Genomic DNA, 16662 nt, shown 5'->3' on the forward strand with positions numbered 1-16662 from the left:
GTCACTTCGACCTTGTTATCTGGTTTTTGTGAAGTTCTCTCCTCGTCTGCTCTTATTTTAGTTTTATATCCGTCTTGTTGTTTATTCGTCGCCGGTACTTATTTCCGTCTTTGCTGCTGAATAACTGAATCAGCTCTCTGGGGATCAATAAGCGTGGATCTCGTCTTGTTTCTTCTTTTCTCGTCTTGACAACAACTCAGCGTTTTGAAGCATTTTGAGGTTTATTTTCTCAACTTTTAGGTGGAATCAGGAGCAGGTTCATTAACACAGAACTTTTTTATTCAGCCGATAACAACACGGATAACGAGGGACAAACCAAATACACGAATTGTGTTTTTATTGTGTTGTTATTTGTTGTATACACTTTAATAACTCACTGCCGAGCTGCAGATTAATCAACCAGAAAAACGTCTCATGTGTCTGATACAAACGTTAAAAGCGTCAAAAACCAAACGAACGTAAAAGTATTTTTTTAGAAACAAGGAAAAATTGAGCTTTGCTTTCGTTTAATGTTTGAGAAGATTGTGTTGAATTTTTCATAATATTGTGTAAATAACAACAAGGTGGGAATAATCTTTCCACGTGACGATGGATGGAAGCATCAGAGTCAGCGTCTCTCCCCTGGACTTCTTCTCACTTTCTGAGAAGTGGGATGGCCGACTCTCCGTCCTGCACTGCTCTCCCTCCCGTTTGGTCCCGATGGCATCGAGTCGCTCTGTGACCTCCAGCTCCTCGTCCCCGTCCGCTCAGAGACGCCGGCGCTCTGAGAGGCAGAGAAACAAATAGCATAATTCAGGAGAGAGACGCCCGACTCCGAGCTGCTCTCTCGTCCTCCTTCGGTGATTTGGATGAATCTGAAGTCCAGCCACACAAAGAGGAGCGAGAGACGGAGGGAAACACAAACACTGACTCTCTCTCTCTGTAAAGCACATTTCCCTTCGAGGCTCCTCATGATAAATGAAAGAAGAGGTATTGCTTATTCTCTCTCTCTCTCTTTCCAACTGAAGTGTGCGGCTTTATTCAGGTCAACATAAAAGAATAAATTGAAACATGATGCTGTGGGCTTTGCCGTGCATGCAGCCTGCTGAATTAAGTCCTGATGTAACAGTAATCCCATCGAGCACAATGTTTGCAAGGCTTTCAAACTGCGAGTGAAGTGCATGTATACGCAGCCTCCGTGTTCCACTCGTCAAACATTCATTTTCATTTATCACGACGCAACAGGGCCGATTTGATGGGTTCAAAGGGATTGAAAATGTTTGGATCATGTATCGATTTATTGGTCCGTTGTCAGTCTGTGACATTTAAAAGCACTGCATGGCCTCCATGTGATGCTTAATCTTAATACGTTTAATAGTCTGTGATCGCTCATGTCATCGTTTCTTCAACTTTTCCACCTGAGCAAGTAATTAATAACATGCAATAAAAACCGTAAAGATTCAGTCGTCAGCAGGCAGGAGGACAGGGAGGAGTTGCCGTGGCGACCTTTGTTCAAACCTGGACGTCTTGTTTAAGCGAGTGATGCGTTCGCTTCAACGCTGCATCCACACGCTCAACAACAACTGCTAATTGCTATGATGCTACTGGAACCCCCCCCCCCCCCCCCCCCCCCCAGGGCTTCTGATCGGGCCCATTTCTCTGAGTTCGACGTAGAATCACTTGACTTTTTCCTCGTGTAGTCACCTTGTTTTCCACGGCTTTCTGTTTCTGACATTTTCTTGGTCCCGTCTTGGTGATTTATTATGTTTCCGGCTCAAGACAAAAGACACCCAGAGACCAAGAGACCAAAAGGATCGATACCAAACTAAATGACTGAGGACGGACGCTGTTGTGCGCTGGCAGATGCACTCGTGCTTTCCTCTGCTGGAGTCACGCCTCATCAGCTGCTCTCGTCCTGACCTTATCCTGCGCGCTCATCTGACATTTCCCGCTCAAAGGCCACAGATGGATGATGCGTCCGTTGGCTGCCTGCAGGAGGAGGATCTGCTTTGGCAGCCAGATGATTTCAGGTGCTGAATATCGCTGTGATATCACACAGCTATGTGAGGTAAGACAAGCCAGGTGGTCCATGGGGGGGGAGTACAGAGTCCGTTGCATTTATTAAATTCAGGCATTTGATGAAAACAGGATGTCAAATAGTGTGACAGGTGAATGTCTGTTTAAAACGATTATAACCTTATCTTCTCCAACAGAGTATTGCAGTGAAACATTGGTGTTTGAGACTAAATCGATTGGTTGAAGCAACACCTGCGATGAGAAAGAGACGATCACCACACATGCAAACAAGGAAAAAACTCTGAAGTCTGCAGAGATTTCACTCAGTTCCTTCAGCTTTAATATTCTTTCTACAACAAGCAGCTGCACCTTAAAAAACAACCGACCAAAAGCAGCCGGACGGAGCTCTGCAGAGCAACGATGAACAACCGCAGAAGAGAGGGGGAGTGATGGGGGAGGCACGGAGCGGAGCGGGACGTACTGCACAGAGCCGCACAAACCAAAGGCCAGTGGTGCTGGATCAGCTTCCTCATCCAGGAGAATCAGAAGCTTTAGAGGATCAATTATTGTCACATTCAGAGTGAGACGCGGAGAAACATGAAAAACAGCAGAAATCAAAGCGCTTCAGCGGCCGCTAACAAAGCTACGCTAATTTGATGAATCATTTGAAGAAATGAAATAAATTGTTCAAACAACCCCTTTTATTTGGTTTGTCAAAGACGTTTCATTTCGAAGTGAGGAAACGTTTCCTCACTGAACGCGCTGCCGACCTTCTCCTCCACCAGTCAAATGCAGAGTTTAGAATCTGCTTCATTTCTTTTAGACAACATTTGAACTTATTTAAATTAGTTGTGAGGAAGTTTCCACACACACACACACACACACACACACACACACACTGCCTGCTGTGCGCATTTTGACTTTGTAAGACTCTGTTCAACAAACGTGTCGTTCATTTGTGGCACAATAATTCACCTGTGTGTGACAGTTGTGTGTTATCGACGTGTTTGTGTAGGTGCTGTAACGAGATGTTGTTATCGAGGATCAGTTCATGTCTCGTGAACCGTGCAGATGAAAATAAAATAAATAGTCAACGTCCACAACAACAATTCTGATGCTGCCGACAAAAAGGCTTTTTTTTTACAATTGCAATTTACAGGCATTTATTTATTTATTTATTTATTTATAAGCCTCTGAACGAGTCGTGCTGAAGAACGTTCGTCAACTTAAACACAGGAAAATCCAAAATAATAATACACTGTGGCTGAAAACTGTAAAGTAAGTAAGTTTTTTTAAAGGAAATGAAAAAAGTCATTTTAACATTCAACGTTTTTTTTCCCTTTACACTTTTTTTTTCCCCCCAAACAAGTGTAAATAGAAATAAAGGGTCATGAGGTCATTTATGGACATGATGACTGAACCGTTCATTATTTTGTGTCTTGCAGTAGAACCACATGGTAATGATGTCACTCACAGTGATTGAGGCACATTCGATCGTTATCAGTGCAGTGGTCATGAAAATTAAGGAAATGCATATTTATCATATTAATAGTGAAACTATTTCATGGAAACTGTTTTCAGCGGTTCTTCTTCCTTCAGGTGTCGGGAACATCTTTAGTTAATTCATTTATACAAAAGCTGTGTTTTCTGTTGCTATCACCATATGAAGCAGGATGTGTGTGTGTCTGTGCGTGTGCGTGAGGACTTACTGACTGCTGATCAGACCCACGTCAGCTGACACCTCCTCTCCTCCAGGATCAGAAGCTCGTGTACTTACAAGACCACATGGATTATCTGCGCTCTGATTAAATCTCAGAGGTCGACTCTGGAGAAAAGGTGCGTTCCTCCCGGCACACACTCCTTTGTAGTCAGCTCGATGCATTTTGATCGGGGGGGTTCGGGGGGTGGGGGGGCTGTTCTGTTGATGCGTGCCGTGTCTTTTGAGGGTCTGCGTTCCGTCGATAAACCGATGAGCGCAACGTTGGTGTCCTTGTGTTCCCAGAAGCTTCCTCTCCGGGCTGCAGGGAGCTGAGCTCATTGCTGCGGGATGTGAACATTAGCTGATCAGAGACCAGCTTGTAACAGCAAACGTGGGCCTTTACAATCCTCTGGGAGGCCGCTAATAAAGACGGAGCGCGCTGCGGAAAGCAAACGGCCGACGTGTGAACTCGCTCCCTCTCGAAAAGGAGCCGTGGCGCTTTGATAAGGCGACACGAGCTGCCTCGTTCTACCTGTGGGACGTCCCATCACCTCCCCCCCCCCAGATCCAGCGGTTCCCAGCTGCTGTGGGGCGCGTCTGGAGACACGTCATTTATCTACAGTGGGCGTGGCCTCGTGCTTCCAGGTGGACCGTCTGTATGCGCACGTGCTTCGGCGCCGCCCCCCCCCCCCCCCTCAACCCGCCTCTTTGGGGACGCCTAAGAGCTGCACCTCATGTCTTTTTCTGGAAATCCATTAGAGGACATGGCTCCTCGCAGCCTCTGGAAAGGCCTCCCAGGGTTCCTTTGACCCTCGACGGAGCCACGTGAGCAACTGGTTAGAAGGTAGGATGAAGTCCGGGCGCTTCCTATTCCTCTGTGGATCATCTGCCGCTTCTCCATCCTGGTGCCTTTGCTTCTACCTCATCGATATATTTGTAATCTCAAATGACCGCTTACATCTCTTGTCAGAATCACACGACACAGTGGAGATCAGGTGCATCACGTAGAAACATGTGTGCATTTACACCAAAGCAGTGATCTGATTTCAAATGTAAAAAGTCAATCACGCGTCTGACTCGTGGACCTGTAATCCCTTTTTCTCTGACTTTTTTCAGGTGGAATTAAAGCCCAATCTGTTTGGATGAAGATTATTCATGCGCAGTCTCTATGCCTTCATATCTGGTTTTCTCTTCTCTGATTAATTCGTCCCACGAGGAAGAGGAGGGTGCAGCTGGAGAAACACATGCTGTCAGCAGCATGAGCGAAGAGCATTACTTTCATTAGGCCCCATTATATCACCACAGACGCCTTGTTAAAATGTCATTTGCTAATTCCTCCCGACGCGCGTCTCCACCCGGCCGGCCCGGCAGGATTAACGCGTCGCTCATCGAGATGTGAGACAAAACAAGCTCATCGTTTATTAGCAAAAGCAAACAGAGGGCGAGAAAAGGGGGGTGGGGGGGGGGGGTGGGCGTCCAATTCTTCTCTGATTAAATTACAGTCTCTTTCAGTTGAATCTTAAATGCGTCTCGTTGGTTCAGTGACAGTTTTGTCAGAAAAGTTACCAAAAATGAATCAAAGTGGTCAAAATGAGAAAAAACTACCTCAATATCAATATTGGAAACATATTTTAGTTGGAAGTTGGTGGTTTTACTAAACATTTTTTTCATAAAACTAAGTTGGTAAATGCAGAAAAACAACATTGTGTCATATTCAAATATTAAAGACCGTATCTAATCACAATAACGATATAATATCAATGACAATGATCAATATCAGACTCACCTGCTAAGACCTTCAAATGAATTGAAATGTGGTTTCATTGGTTGTGGAGGCGTTTTTTTCTTCCGTCCTCCCGGTTGACACAACTTGTGTTACGCTTCGATATCGACATGTGCGCGGTGGCTCGTGCTCCGTTGCGATAAACGCGGCGCTCGCTCGGAGCCGCACGCTAACACTCAACGCCACCAACTTGGGAGGCCGCTGGGCACCAATGAAAAGACGCACCACATCGAAACGTACCGCATTTTCTGCTCCAAAAACAGCTACAAAGAACAGACCCCATTAAAGTCACGAGGATTCACCCACAGGGGCGCCGACCCCCCCCCACCCGACCCTCGCGGACGGGTTCAAAGGACGTGAAATCGACCTTAATGTGGCGAGGCGGCGTCACGGTGCAGATTCGGGTTATTTCAGCGTCGAGCACCCACAGAAAAGCCGTGAAGAGCTAAAGGAGAATCCATGTGAGTCCGATGCGCCAGGCTGTGTGCAGAGGAGCCCCCCCCCCCCGCTCGCCCCCCCCCTGGATGGCTGCCCGGCCGGGTGGGACGAGCCGGAGGCCTCACGAGTCGCAAATAGCAAAGCGCATTCCTCCGTCTGCTCACAGAGCCGCTTAGCGGTTTTAGCCCACGAAATAAAAGCATCCGCTGCAGAAAAAAGAATGTAGAGTTAAATGAAACGCTTTCCTGGTGATGGACTTTACACACATAATGTATTAAAATAGCAGGTGTGCATCTTATAGGGACAGTCCTCTCACCTGGAGAGCTGTTTATTAATGCAGATTGACCAGTTTTGTTTGAATAAATCAACTTGATTGAGCACACGTTTCTGTTCTCACTGCAGCTTCCCTCCGACGTCTTGTATCGTTTGAGGGATCCGCCGTTTCCCCACAACGTGCACCTTGACCTTCGGTCCTCTCGCACACAGATTACAGAAGTAAGAGTAAAAAGAAACGATGCTGCAAACGGTGAAACGTGTAAGTAAAGTCTGCTTTTTACTGAAATCACTGAGGAGCATTTTAACGTTGATGTGATTATTAACGCTTATTTACCCTAAAATAAAGATAAACGGACCTCCAAATAGTCCAAATATATGAATGTTTGTAATGAATGAGCGTTTTTCTAGACTGAAAGCGCTTTAACACTTGATCCCGTCATCATTCACTCATTCACACCCTGATGACGGGGGCGACGCCACCTGCCCGTCAGAGGCCAACATGAACGATGAACAGAATCGAGGAGCCGAGAAGGAGAAAAACACGTTGTCATTAAACAGCTGCTTCTCATCGTTGGCTCATCGTGTGGGGGGTGAGTTCATCAGTCGGGGGGGTGTCGTGTTGTGTTGCCGCTGCGTGGAGACGCACACGATGACACAACGCGGCAGATCAATAAGCCCGCCGGACTCAGGAGGAAACCGAGAAATGAGCACTGAGCGTAAAGAGAGAATGTTTGGCCCCTGACTTCCTGACACTGAAGTCTTGTTTCAGTTTTGTGTTTTCATCCGACACTACAAATATTTGATGGGTTGCCATGAAAAGTCAGCCATTCATGCTCCCCAGAGGATAAACCCCACCACTGCCTGTTTGGAACCTCTGCATGCTTCGTATTTGCGTTCGCGAATGAACTTTATTGGATGGATTTCATTCTGAACCTCGCAGCTATTTATTGACTTATTATTATCACTTATTTTATTCACTTATTATCACTTATTTTATTCACTTATTATCACTTATTTTATTCACTTATTATTATCAATTATTTTATTCACTTATCACTTATTTTATTCACTTATCACTTATTTTATTCACTTATTATCACTTATTTTATTCACTTATTATTATCACTTATTTTATTCACTTATTATCACTTATTTTATTCACTTATTATCACTTATTTTATTCACTTATCACTTATTTTATTCACTTATTATTATCACTTATTTTATTCTCTTATTATTATCACTTATTTTATTCACTTATTATTATCACTTATTTTATTCACTTATTATCAATTATTTTATTCACTTATTATTATCACTTATTTTATTCACTTATTATCACTTATTTTATTCACTTATCACTTATTTTATTCACTTATTATTATCACTTATTTTATTCACTTATTATCACTTATTTTATTCACTTATTATCACTTATTTTATTCACTTATCACTTATTTTATTCACTTATTATTATCACTTATTTTATTCACTTATCAGTTATTTTATTCACTTATTATTATCACTTATTTTATTCACTTATTATCACTTATTTTATTCACTTATTATGTTATTTTATTCACTTAATATTATCACTTATTTTATTCACTTATTACTTATTTTATTCACTTATTATTATCACTTATTTTATTCTCTTATTATTATCACTTATTTTATTCACTTATTATTATCACTTATTTTATTCACTTATTATCAATTATTTTATTCACTTATTATTATCACTTATTTTATTCACTTATTATCACTTATTTTATTCACTTATCACTTATTTTATTCACTTATTATTATCACTTATTTTATTCACTTATTATCACTTATTTTATTCACTTATTATCACTTATTTTATTCACTTATCACTTATTTTATTCACTTATTATTATCACTTATTTTATTCACTTATCAGTTATTTTATTCACTTATTATTATCACTTATTTTATTCACTTATTATCACTTATTTTATTCACTTATTATGTTATTTTATTCACTTAATATTATCACTTATTTTATTCACTTATTACTTATTTTATTCACTTATTATTATAACTTATTTTATTCACTTATGTCTCTTGGAGCTGTTTGCTTTCCTTGCGGGTCTTTTCTCACAGACGCAAATATTTCTCAGCAACAAAGTTGTTGTTATTGTTCTAAGATCAGTTAAATACAGATGTGCATCCACACATCTGTTCGGCCGGACTGAGAAAACGTCTCATTTGTGGCTTCCAGGACTCACATTTCAGTTGTTTTTTGCCGAGATGATGTAATACTTTGCATAATTATCCCTTTTTCATTGTGAGGATGTGGCAGATGTGATTGCAGATGTGGCTCTAGTTGCATGAATCGTATTAAAATGGTTGAATTGCTCCCCGTGAGAAATAGATTATGAATAAATCAAACAATGATAGCCGAGTAGAAGAGATGCATACATGGACACTTTCCCAGAATGCCCTGCTCCGTCTAAACAGCACATGGTCGGCATTGAGGCTCTGGTCATGTGACCCGTGTGCAGCGCAGAGCGTTTTACACAAACACGCCTTGTTTTCCAGGGAGCATTTTGGGCACTTTTAGAGATTATACAGCGCTGCTTGTAAATCATGTGTGACACACTTTAACCATTACCTTTTTACAAACATACAAGTTTGTTTAACAAAATACATGTGAGCTTTCATACCCTTTTTACTTATTTATTCATATAATTAAATCAAATCAAACTATTTCTTTTAAAATATATTTTTGATCACTTTTGACAACAAACTGTTTTTTTTCTTTTGACCCATTTTGGGAAAATATAAAATTAATTTTTAATACTTTCGAAATACTGCACTTATTTAATAACATTTATGACTTAGAATAATAAATATTAATTTTTAACGTGTTTTTAAACCAGGTTCTTCAGTGTACTTGACTTTAAACATACATTATATTTTACTATATATATTTTTTTTTCATGCACTTGGTGACTCCATGTCACTTATTTGTTGTCCAATATTCTGACCTATTTACATGAACAAATCCGTTGTTCAGATGTACAAATACATGATTATTTTTGTCATGCTTGTGTGTAAAGACACAATAAAACAATTGGATGGTTTTTACAATATATTTAATTAGATTTTTTCTTACAAAACAATTCCCTCATAAACCAGAACACACAAAATGCATAAAGAAAACTGTACAGTCAGTTTTTGTCATGTCGAACGAGTTCTAAACATGAACAACGATATCTACAACAGTGGTTCTATCGATGCCCATCAGAGGACAGCTACGTGACCATGTGACACCGGAGGTGGAGCCCAGTGACCATGTGACACCGGAGGTGGAGCCCAGTCACCATGTGACACTGGAGGTGGAGCCCAGTGACCATGTGACACCGGAGGTCCCAACAGACAACATGGCGGCGCGGGAAAGTGACGCTCTCACAGGCCAGATCTCTGAGGGGTCTAGGGTGGTCATGTGTGAGGTTTCTTTATTACATGCATGTCAGAGGGGTGCGGTACTGTTTACGACTCATTGGGGGGGGGAGGGGGGGGGGGTTCTCGGGTGGGTTAGTGACTCTAGGAAGCATTAGAGCTTTTTTAACTATAAGATTCCTTTTATCAGTGATGCAGTGAGAGAAACTGGGCGACCGATTTGACGAGTCTCCATTGAACGAACGTGGACGCTTAGTGTACTTCTCTTCTCAGTGCAACAGTGGCCTACGATTACGTCATCACGTGATGATGTCATCGCCTTCAGAAAGTTAGATAACCAACAGGTTTTCATGGGAGGAGCAGCGATGGACTAAATGACACGCGGGAACGAGCAGTTTGCACGCCGACTTCTACCCAACGCGTCGCGTCACAGGCAGCTCCAGACACGCCGACGTGCCAGCCGGTGACGATCGATCCTTCATTTGTGCTGCCGTTTGTTTACGGGAGAAAACCAACAAACAAACAAAGATGAGCAGATTGACTCCAGCTGGACACGTTTCTCACCGCGGAGATTCATTCATCTTCTTTTGAACTAGTTTGCCAGGAAACGTCAACGGCAAAACGCCAAAGCCTGTGAGATCATGTGACTACGCAGCCGGGCGCTTTCTATAGTCCACTAGTTCTGCTTTCATCTGATCTAAAGATAGATTTATTTGGGCCTCGCAAATCCTGGAAGTACAAGACAAAAGGTTTCAAACGATAAAATGAGAAGCAACCTTTATTAAACGGATGCGTGTTTGAGGAAATAAGAAATTAAGCTTGCAACGCAAATCAGCTTCTTAAAAAAAACTCCTGATTAATTTCATAAAGCGCAAAAGACGGCTGAACGGATGGCGAAGGACATCGAGGACATATTTTAGCTTCAGCTGGAGGCCAGAAGGCATCAAGCTCCGCTGGGTTCACTGTTTGAACTCGTAATAATGGTCATTTTGGTCATTTAACAATCAATAAGTATTGCTACAGAGTATACAGGGCGGACGGAGGCGGCGGGGGGGGGGGCGATGGTGCGGGGCGGAGCTGCGTGGGCGGGCGGTGTAAATAGCGGGTGTCACACGGCGGCGTGGAGCCAGCCTCTGGCGGCTCGAGCACACGGAAAAGGCTTGAGAGGGAGGACACGGCAGCACACCAGGACTCAGAACACACAGACACTGAAGGCCGACGGGACACACGGACACTTTGTGGGGATTAAATGCAGCACTGGTGGAAACGACAAACATTGTGGAGATAAACAAAAGCTTTTTACTCTACAAAAAGTGAGCATTGTGCATAGTTCATAGTTGGTCATAACCCTCTTCAGGTACCTATTTGCTGTGACAACATGGACGGAAGTGCAATAATGTACAGTTCTGTATAGTCGAGTGCGCGTAGATCACCGTTGCACCGAACGCCGTTCACACTTTTTCTTTATGTTTTCTCAATGACTGTATTCTTAAGTGTACTTTTGTTACAATAAACCCGGCCATGGTTCCCTCTCGCTCAGTCCCAAGCTTGAGTCCACCACTTTTGGTCACATAAATCTTAAATGGGTCACTTGGCCCCATCTTTCCTTTTCTAATTGAACTTTTCTTGCCTCTGCGTTTCCTCCTCATGCCTCGCCGACCCAGACCACTGCGTTCCCTCTCTTGATGTCTGACACCTCGCAGTGTGGCGTTCTCTGTTTGCCGTCCAGGACGAAGAGCGACTCCGCCGACGGCGTCACCAGGTACTGTCCGAACGGCCCGCTGGAGACCACCACCCGGTTGGGGCCCCCCCAGGGCCACGCCCGCGGAGGCAGCGGCTCCTTGAGGCCCCGCAGAACCTCGGTGCGGCCCGAGGACAGATCGGCGAACAGCAGGTCCGCGCCGGAGCCCGAGGTGGCCACGACCGCGTGCTGGTTGGACTCGGCGAAGGACGGCTGGAACGCCAGGTCGGAGACGGCCGCGGGCTGGTCCAGCTCGCGGCTCAGGCCCAGCTCGCCGCGGAACGACACCGTCTGCACCACCAGCTTGGAGCGCCGCGGGTCGGGCGTCACCACGTAGCGGCCGTCCGGCGACACGAACGGCTGCCCCGCGACGTCCAGGTTGGGGCCGACCACGGCGTCCGTCACGCTGTCGATGAGGAGCTGCGGCGGGGCCTGCGGGCGGCGCTCGCTCTGGCACCGGACGAAGAAGAAGCCGCCGAGATGCGTGTAGGCCATGCTGACGGGCACGCAGCTGTGGTTCCTCAGGCTGATGGTCTTGACGCGGTGGAAGGTCTCCAGGTCGATCTTGTGAAGCGCCGGTTCGTCTTTGAGAAAGACGAAGGCGAACCTGAAGCAACAGAGTTCAGCGGAAAAGGTCAACGATCTTTGAGGGGCAGAGACGAACGCGGCGAATCCTCGTTACGGATCACCGGGCGGGCCGCGCGGGGGGGTCGCGGCTGAAGGTCAAGTGAGTGTGTTTTTACCTCACGTGGGTGATGATGAGGTTGGTCGGGGGAATGAAGAAGTCGTTGACCCTCTGGAACGTGGTGCGGATGGCGTGGTGAACTTCTCCCACGCTGGCTTGAGGAATCACCTGCGAATCACAGGCAGAACGGAACGAATATGAAATGTTACGTTAGTGTTTACTAGAATAATCTGCAGATCAAAGGTTCCCCCCGACAACCTTTCTACCAAAACATATCTGCAGATTGCTCCCATTAAAAAGCAGAATGCAATGAGGTTCGATGTGTTGGTGGGCGGCCCACTTGGTGGTTATTAGCCTCGCTAATATCTGAGGGGGGGTGGGCGGTTTTAAGCGAGTAGATTTCTGCAGAAACCCGGGGTTGTTTTCTTCATACTTCCCTCCCGGCCGGAGAGCAGCGTCATGAGATGAGGCTCCTCAGAGGCTCCGGCGTACGCGGCTTATTTAGAGAATTCAATAAATCTCCCCGGGCATAAACCCCGACGCTTCAGAGCGCTGGTCGCCCCGGGGGGGGGGGGCAATAAAGCGCTACGGGTTCCCTGGAGGACTCAAAGGCTTGTTGCCCGAGATTAATGCTGAATATTGAAACTCAAATGAGTACTTTGTTTGTTTTATTCCCTGAGGCGCATATCGTATTCATTTATAGATGCATGCAGAATAAAACAAGAGAGGCGGCTGTTTGCTGAGACGCACATCAGAGATTCACCACATGCACTCACACGCTAGAGGAATTAGTGAGGACGCTCATGTATCCATTTATCACACAGTCATTGATTAGACGTCTGTTTAAAAATGTTCGCTTTACTTGCACCGTTTACAATATAATGTTTGCAGATGACTGCAGTTATTGCAGCAATATGATGATCCGGCGTGTCACAATCACTACGTCACATGATTGAAATGGTAAATATCTTTTAGCTATCAGCATTTGAGAAGAACCGGAGAAGAACTGCTTGTGTGTGATGGTGATTTCCTCCATAACGCGAGTTAAGCGTCTCGTAGAGAAGAACCGCTTCTTCTCTTTCTGCTCGCTAATTATTCACTACTCCCGAAAACAGTGTGGAAATATAATGAAACACTAAAGTGTGATTTGGGTTCGGGCAGCGTAATGCTCTCTGATTGGTTTCAAATTACAGGGGGACAAAAGTGTTTTGTCTCTCATGAAAAACACATTTTCATGGTTTTTTTCTGCTTCACTTACGATTCTGAGCGGTGAGAACAATAACACACACACACACACACACGAGGGAAAAGGTGCCAAAGCAAACGCACACACGCCCACGTGACTTATTCACTGCTTCCTGTCGCCAGACCATCGTGACGCCTCCGGGTCCAAAAAGCCTCTAAAACGGAACCAACGTGTTGAACAAAGAGAAACGCAGAAGCAAACGACGACCAACGATGTATTCAAAGAAATGAGCCTCTGGTGTGTATCCCCCCCCCCCCCCCCCCGGCCCCCCCACAGGTGTATTAAATACAAGCACACCTGTGATCATTTCTCTTTGTCGCCGGCGGCCCAAAGGAGCAGCTGGAGCCCGTTTGTGCTGCGCTGGCAAATGTTGGTGGGTCGTGGTACAAATACTTATTACACGAGTACTTTGTAGAGCTCCTTAGTTAGCGTGCTAACCCCACATGGTGGTGGGGGGGGGGGGACAGTGATGAAGAAGGGATGTTTTAAACTTTTAAAGTTGTATTTGAAGTAAATGAGGCTCTTGTTGTGTGGCGACATACAGTGTAATGGAACCTACCTGCAGGGTTGGGTGCGTTCTGTCCATATCCCCCCAGGTGAGGACCCACACCTGGTCATGTGACTTGTCATAGAGCATCTTGACGGGGAAAGGGTCCGTTGTTACGGCCTGCAGGAGACAGAAGGACACGAGGACACGTTCACATACTGACGATATGTAGTAAAGAAATCACAATTGTGATATAAATATATCATCTATAAATCAAAAACAACATTTAAAAACAATAAGAAACGTAACCATGACAACGAGCCTCAGCAAGCAGGCGTCCACGGTGTGCGTGGCGGTTGGCCCCCCCACTGAGAACCCGCATGCACAAATAGAAGCGGAGACGAACGCGTGCAAACTGTGGAGGGAGCGTCTGCAGAGCGCACGGTGCTGCCGGACCGCAATCCCACCAACGGGTCGAGCCCCAGCTGATAATAATAATAATAATAAGGCCGCCAGTTCACGAACCCAAAGAGCGGCTCAGCTTCTTCTGCTTGTTTCCAGGAAACAAACAACTGGGCGAAACGTTGATGAACCCGAGATGTTGCTCACAACAGACAAACAAACCAGAACATTTATCTTTTCACCTCAAAGGCCTTTAACAATAAAGCTATTCATTGTTTTGTGCTGTTTGGCCAAGAGGATAATTAATGCAGCACTCTGACTTGAGCACTAAGAAACCAAAGCAGTTCAGTCCGAACAGAAAGTGCGTTCGTTCTTCTTTCTGCTTCTAAAAGCTCCGAACAAAACCAAGGAGAGCTTTGAAATAACAGAGGAGGAGAAGAAAGGGGAAAAAGGGAGGATGCATTAACCTCCTGCACCAAAAGGCCAGTGTGGGTCTCTGGGAAGAAGAGAGAGGGGGGGAGGTAGGGGGGGATCAAGGGGAGACGGCAGTTTTAAAGTGCTGGACGAGGAAGGAGAGAAAAAAGCGGCAGCTGGTTGGCAGCAACACACCAAAAGGTCGCGACCTGAACCTCAAATGTGCAAGAAGAGCAGAGCTCGGCTCCTCCTTTCATCACATCGCTTTCAACGCGGCGACATTTCACACTGACAGACGTGAATCACAGCAGTGTTCTCCCCCCCGAGTGGGACCTATTTCCTCTCATCGCGTCCCTCGGAATGGATGCGTTGACCCCGGGAGGAACTCCTGAGGGCTTCAGCCTCTAAACAGCCGTTACGGGGGAAGACGAATGGCGAGGCCCCACCTGGGCGCCGTGCTGTTTTTCAGCGCTTGAGGTGCGTTTGATTTATTCCCCCTTCGCACGTGGCCGAACACAAGCTGCGTGCATGTAAATTGAGCGGATGTGACGTGGGTTTTGTTTGCGCCGAGGCCGGAGAGGCTCCACCCACCTGCACCACCTTCTGCGCCTGAATGTCGACGACCAGCAGGCGGCTCTGCAGCGGCTGGCTGGCGTAGACGTACTTGTCCCTGACGTTGACGGCCGAGGACCACACGCAGCGCTGAGGGGACACGCCCTCGCCTTTGGGACACATCTCCTCCTGGCGGAGAAGCAGACAAGAGCAGAGAGCATCATGGGAAGGAGGCGGCGGCTGGTCACCGCGAGCATCTCCAATCATCCAAGCCGCCTAATTGTTATTTGCCTTCGCTTGGATTTGATTCAATCACATCGATTCACTGAGTCATATTTCAGTTTGTATGTTACACGCGTGTGAGACAACAGTTGGTGTTTTAATAAAAACTGGTCATTGAGCAGCGAGCTCCTAATTAAGCCTATTCTTCCTATTTTAGGGGGAAGGATCATTTACTGCATTTATTGATCTGTTTATATTCTATATAAATATATTTATTTATTCATTTTTATTGAACTTAGTTAGTTGGAATATATAAAATACAGTTCAACGGGATGGAAAAGAAACACCAATAAAAAGAGAACCATAAATAGGATTTAAAAAGAACAAAGTAGAATAATAACAAACAGAATAAAACAAGTTAAACACGATAATTAAATTAAAAGGATCATATTTAATTTGAATACATATCAATGTCTTTAACGCAGCATGATTTATTCCAACATTACTTAAATTATTGATGCTACTAAAAACAAAGAAAGTTTCCGTAGTTAGAAATTCATAAACTGAAAGACACACACACACACACACGCACACACACACACACACACACACACACACACACACACACACACACACACACACGCACACACACACACACACACACACACACACACACACACACACACACACACACACACACACAGGTCATGATTCAGGAGCTCCCCCCTCCCCAAAGTGGAGAAAGTGCTGTTGTCAGCAGGACGGGGGCCGCGGCTCATTCACTTGGTATTGATCTTGGATACGATCACAGGGGTTCTGAACCCAAACGGATCCCAAAGCGGGACGAGGCTCCGTGAGCGGGACCCTCCGGGGGATTAAGAGCCTCGGGGGGCCACGCTATGGACTCCACAGTCTACCGCAGGCTGACTAGTGGTCACAGAGGCCACACACACACCGACAGCAGGGGGGGAGAGGGGGGGGGCGGCCTTCATAACAGAAAATAATAGAAGCTTCATCTTCTTCTTCATCTAGGAGCAGGAGGTCTTTAAATGTTTGGCGTTTACTTCTACGGGGCCTGTACGAGGTAACAAAGGAGTCCAGATGAGCCCCCCCGCCCTCTCTGGGACCGTCACGTTGAACGCAGAACTCACGTAGGTGGCCACGATCCTCTCGCTGCGCTTCATGTGTCTGCGTATCTCACACTCGCCGGGCTGCAGCGCCGTGACGCCCTCATCGGAGAACACGTAGAACATGTTCCCCACACTCAGGCCTGGGGGGGGGGGGGGGGGGGAC

The 16662-nt window shown here is 45.6% G+C and overlaps 1 protein-coding gene and 1 long non-coding RNA gene across 2 annotated transcripts in view; both read right to left on the bottom strand.

The window, feature by feature from the left end:
- Window positions 1-260: 260 nt before the first annotated feature.
- Window positions 261-4291, bottom strand: LOC120821419 (uncharacterized). Its single transcript, XR_005712538.2, has 2 exons — window positions 3705-4291; window positions 261-763 (listed from the first exon to the last, which is right to left on the bottom strand). It is a non-coding gene; the product is annotated as an uncharacterized LOC120821419 (long non-coding RNA).
- A 5005-nt stretch (window positions 4292-9296) lies between these two features.
- Window positions 9297-16662, bottom strand: part of fstl4 (follistatin-like 4) — a 92772-nt gene continuing 85406 nt past the window's right edge. The window contains exons 12-16 of the mRNA XM_040181938.2: window positions 16521-16639; window positions 15187-15336; window positions 13852-13959; window positions 12105-12214; window positions 9297-11968 (exon numbers count right to left, since the gene is read on the bottom strand). Of these exons, the coding sequence (XP_040037872.2) occupies window positions 11266-11968; window positions 12105-12214; window positions 13852-13959; window positions 15187-15336; window positions 16521-16639 (1190 nt within the window). The 3' untranslated portion in view covers window positions 9297-11265. The remainder of the gene's footprint in view (window positions 11969-12104; window positions 12215-13851; window positions 13960-15186; window positions 15337-16520; window positions 16640-16662) is intronic.

The sequence above is a fragment of the Gasterosteus aculeatus genome, chromosome 7 (genome assembly GCF_964276395.1).
Source record: "Gasterosteus aculeatus chromosome 7, fGasAcu3.hap1.1, whole genome shotgun sequence".
Taxonomy (NCBI): domain Eukaryota; kingdom Metazoa; phylum Chordata; class Actinopteri; order Perciformes; family Gasterosteidae; genus Gasterosteus; species Gasterosteus aculeatus.